We start from the raw sequence: 5,218 nt of genomic DNA on the forward strand, positions 1-5,218 counted from the left end.
TATATATATATATATATATATATATATATATATGTATGTATGTATACATATATATGTATATGTATATATTTCCTTTAACATTAATTGTGTTGACAAGCATTTATATGTATTTCTGTATGTAGATAGATACAGATTTATGTATTGTGAATATAATTTTTTTTTATACAGAAAACCTTAACAAGTCATTTGCAGACGTTGTGTTTGGCTGAGAATGTTGTGACCAAAGCTTCTGAAATATCTGACCTAGTGACATATTACAACGGAGATGTCAGATCTTGCCTGTTAGCTCTCCAGTTCTGGGTAAACTCTGGTGCTTCTGGCTTTCCTGTCAATATACCTCTATCACATGTCGGTTGCAGCAACCCTTCTTCACTTCCTGACAACAGCAGCAAGCCCAAGTCTGAAGCCGTTCACACTGAAAATTCCAAGGAAATTGCAGAGAAGCAGCTGGAATTAAAGGACACTGATGATGTTTCCAAACAAGAATTTGCTGCCCATTTACATTTCTTGGAGAGTTATTTGGCTATAGATCCAGTTCAGTTGCAGTTGTTGCGCCTTGAAAATGACACATCAAAGGTATTTAGAACCTTCAAATTGATAATTATAAAAAGAGATTAGCCTAGTTATTGTTGTTTAATTACAGGTCAAATGTGATTGAACAGACCTGAGTAGACCAAAAGTATTCCATTTCAACAAGGACCATCTGGTTACATTTTTAGGTGTGGCTGTGTAGTTGAAAAGCTCACTTCCCAACAACATGGTTTTGGGTTCAGTCCCACTGTGTAGCACTTTGAACAAGTGTCTTCTATAGCCCCAGGCCAATCAAAGCCTTGTGAATGGATTTGGTAGACAAAAACTGAAGGAAACTTGTGTATGTGTGTGTGTCTTAGTATCTCCTTGGCTTCACAGAATGTGATGGTTGTAAACGAGTTTCACCATCATACAAGTGGTATCCTTCATTTCCAATCTTCCATGGAAACATGTCTTGTCTTGGAAATAATAACTTGCTTGGAAACAAGTGAGAGTTGTTGACAGGAATGAATCCAGCCATAAAATATTGCCTTCAACAAATTCTATCCAACCTGTGCATGGAAAAGTGGACATTAAAATGATGATGACAATTATGTCTGGGACTTTGTTATCCAAGGTGGCCTTTCTTTTACTATGTAGGGTTTTATTGGAACAATAGTTCTGGCTGCTTGTAATCAAATAGTGATTTCCTTGTTGGTTCCTATAAACAATACCAGTAAACTAGTGGAGTTGATTTAAACAGCTATTCCCAACACCCCATAAAAATATTTAACTCTGTACCTGTTAGTACATAATTATTATTAAGCAAAATAATTTCCTCCTTTTTTTTTGTGTCACGTGGTCATGCTGGAGCGCTACTGTCATCATCATTGTCATTTGTATTGGCAAAATCATTAGATCACTTGTCAAAATTCTTTGTTGTATTCAATGATAGCTCTTTACACATTCTGAGTTTGAATCCCACCAAGGCCAACTTTGTTTCATCCTCTTGGAGAGGGGGGGGGGGTCACTAAATTAGAAGAAAAGTACAGGAATTCATTTAACCACTTGTCCTCACACTCCCCTCCCACTATATTTCTGGCTTTTTTTTGTCTATATCAGAAATTAGTGTTATTGTTCATTGAATTTGTGTAATTGTTAGTGATGGGACTATATATCTTGTATTTAGTTTGTTCCTTTACCTTCCGTGTTCAAATTCCACCAAAGCCAACATTGCTTTTCATCCTTCTGGGGCCTGGTAAAATATAGTAACAGTCAAATATTGAGATTGATTTGATTGATTGTACACTTTCCCTAAGTTTGTGTTGTACTAATGTTTGGAATTTTATTTTTTCAGACTCCCATTGATGTAAACCAGCTGGACAATTTAACTCAGGCGTGCCAACATTGTTATTCACAGAAATTTTATTTATGCCGTCAACTATTTCTTTCTATACTTTGTTTATCTCGAACAACATTACCTCCATTCAACCTCAGCTTACATGCTTTAAAAAAGGTTACGAAACACAATGTGCCAGAGGCCATACAAAGGTTAAAAAGTGATTTATATGACAGCGAAACATCCTGTGATGATGTCATCTGTCCGACTGTTAAAGAACAGAGCTGTAGAACCGACAGAAATGATATTAAACCACTTGAAAACTATTCGGAAGACTGTGTCGTTAATAATTCTATGGAAGATAATGATTTAGAACTTCATCAGAAAACTTCTCCTCTTAGTAATCTGGATGAGAACACAATACTTCCATCACAGGAGAGTTCTGATTGGAAAACTCTTGGAGGTATTAGCAAATTCTATGACTGTTGTTCCGACATAGATATATTTTTAACTTCTTGTTCATCAGAACTTTCTGTCAATCCTAATACTCTGAGATCTGTTAATTGCCGCAGTTCTCTCTCTCCAGGATTATGGGATGAATTTCCAATCCTAAGCAATGAGCTTCGCCATTCTCAGACATTTACAGAACACACAGCTGATATTGCTGCCCATATGGAAGTGAGGTCCTACTTGAAATGTCGGCAAGATGTGGCTTCCTCCACCTGTGCTGCTGATTTGAAACAGCTGCAGCAAAATACCTCAATGTCTACTTCTCAACACCACTCAGATTTTGTAGAACCACCACAGCAACAAGACAGGAGGTTAGTTTTTGCCAATTTTATTAATTCTTGCCATTATTATTGTCAGGTAAGTAACAGCAACTCATCAGGTATTATTATTAAAGACTGTGTCTGACACAAGTGAGAATGAAAAATTGCTGATCCTTCAAGTGTAAAATTCTTCAGGTTTCAAAGCAAAGAAACACTCGATATCATTTTTAATCTCCCCAAAATTAATAATCTGTTTCCCTTTTAAACCAGTGGTTCTCAACGATTTTTCATTTATTGACCTCCTTGATTCTTCTTTTACTTGGATAGACCATTAACCATTCATCATCATCATCATCATCATTTAACGTTCGTTGTCCATGCTGGCAGGGGTTGGACAGTTTGATCAGGGCTGGCAAACTGGAAGGCTGCACCAAACTCCAGTCTGATTTGGCACGGTTTCTACAGCTGGATGCCCTTCTTAATACCAACCACTCCAGGAGTGTAATGGGTTTAAAATGTTTTTAAAAATCCTGCCATATTTTTATAATTAATTCCTTATAATATGAATTGTATAAAAAAATTGTCAAAACATTTTGTGTATTATCGAAGTATAATCAGTTTATTGCACATAAATTTTAATAACAAAACCTTATATGGACCCTAACCATGTGGACCCTGGTTGAGAAACATTGCTCTAAATGTTACAATGATCTGAAAATGTGATAGTCAGATGGAGCAAGGTCAGGTGGACGTGTTGAAACTTCCATTTTTAGTGTCATAGTTTTTGCATTATTATGTAAGAACAACACCCTGCTGGGTGCTTTTACTACAGGCAACTCTTTGATTTAGCTGAGAAGCGAAGTCAGATGACGAGGGACCCATTGATCATGTTTTACCCTTTAGCATTCAAACCAGCCATATCAGATTTGAACACTAAAGGTTTTAAACTGTTTTATGATAAAACTGGCCAGATCTTGCATCTCACACCAGCCCTGCAATACCATTCTAAAATTAAACAAGCACATCATTGAAATCTCTAAACTTCAAGGTAATGCATGATTAATTCAAACCAATGTGAATAAATAAGCATCACATTTGAGAGAGTAATCTGAATGCTAAAGGGTTAAACACTTACTTTAGTTCATGGTGGTTTTTGATCAAGGTGTTACCTGGATTGAACTGTTTTGCTAATTCTCATGTAGTTTGTTTTGGATTTTCCTCCTAGTTTTCAGAAGCTCAGTATTAATAGAATTTGGTCATTCCAATCGAAGGGAATCTGCATGAGAAAAGTTTCCTGAGCAAAACTGGCCTAATCAACATTGGCATGTTCATTACTTTATTTCTAACCAAAATACACCACTTACCTGTTTCAACTAAATTCTAATGTAATTGTGAGTTGAGACTGGTTTCATAAAACAACTGTAACTTTTTTTATTTATCAACATATCATGGGTGCAGACATGACTGTGTGGTAAGGAGCTTACTTCCAACCACATGGTTCCAGGTTCAGTTCCACTATGTGGCATCTGGGGCAAGTATCTTCTACTATAGCCTCAGGCTGATCAAGGCCTTGTGAGTGGATTTGGTAGACGACAACTGAAAGAAGCCTGTCGTATGTGTGTGTGTGTGTGTGTCTTTGTGTTTGTTCCTCACCACTGCTTGACAACCAGTGTTGGTGTGTTTACGTCCCTATAACTTAGTGGTTCAGCAAAAGAGACTGATAGACCAGGCTTTAAGAAAAAAATAAGTACTGGGATTGATTCATTTGATTAAAAATTCCACCAACCACATGGTCCCGGGTTCAGTCCCACTGCGTGGCATCTTGGGCAAGTGTCTTCTACTATAGCCTCGGGCCGACCAAAGCCTTGTGAGTGGATTTGGTAGACGGAAACTGAAAGAAGCCCGTCGTATATATGTATATATATATATATGTATGTGTTTGTGTGTCTGTGTTTGTCCCCCCAACATCGCTTGACAACCGATGCTGGTGTGTTTATGTCCCCGTAACTTAGTGGTTCGGCAAAAGAGACCGATAGAATAAGTACTAGGCTTCTAAAGAATAAGTCCTGGGGTCGATTTGCTCGACTAAAGGCGGTGCTCCAGCATGGCCGCAGTCAAAAGACTGAAACAAGTAAAAGAGTAAGGTTGTGCCCCAGCATGGCCACAGTCTCATAACTGAAACAAGTAAAAGATAAGGTATTAGTGTAATTTTTAGAACACAATTCAACAAACTGTTCTTAAATCTATTGCATAACTAGCCAACTCTAGTCCTTTGGACAGTTTAAGTTGCTTTGATGGTGTTTTTTCACCAAATGATTGAACTACTGAGAAGGTTTATGAGTAGCATGGCAATTTATGTTTCCGATTAACCTAGGAACAGAAAACCAAATTGAAGGCTGGTTATTGTGGAGGTCATTGCACTTTAATGATCATAGAACATAAAAGTTTGCAAGAGATGCAAAGTAGAGCTACTGAAGTGTTTTGGGAGTAGATTATGGATAATGATTACAAAATATAGTTGCTTTACATGAATGTGAAATTTCTTGTCAAAAACAGCCACATAAATGGTGTAAGGAAATTGAAGGAAGATGTTGAAACT

The 5,218-nt window shown here is 37.1% G+C and overlaps 1 protein-coding gene across 1 annotated transcript in view; it reads left to right on the forward strand.

Annotated features, from left to right (window-relative positions):
- Positions 1-5,218, forward strand: part of LOC106870293 (ATPase family AAA domain-containing protein 5) — a 79,064-nt gene that overhangs the window by 57,267 nt on the left and 16,579 nt on the right. Inside the window, exons 14-15 of the mRNA XM_014916318.2 lie at positions 169-576; positions 1,868-2,670. Of these exons, the coding sequence (XP_014771804.2) occupies positions 169-576; positions 1,868-2,670 (1,211 nt within the window). The remainder of the gene's footprint in view (positions 1-168; positions 577-1,867; positions 2,671-5,218) is intronic.

This window comes from Octopus bimaculoides, chromosome 21, assembly GCF_001194135.2.
Source record: "Octopus bimaculoides isolate UCB-OBI-ISO-001 chromosome 21, ASM119413v2, whole genome shotgun sequence".
Lineage (NCBI taxonomy): Eukaryota > Metazoa > Mollusca > Cephalopoda > Octopoda > Octopodidae > Octopus > Octopus bimaculoides.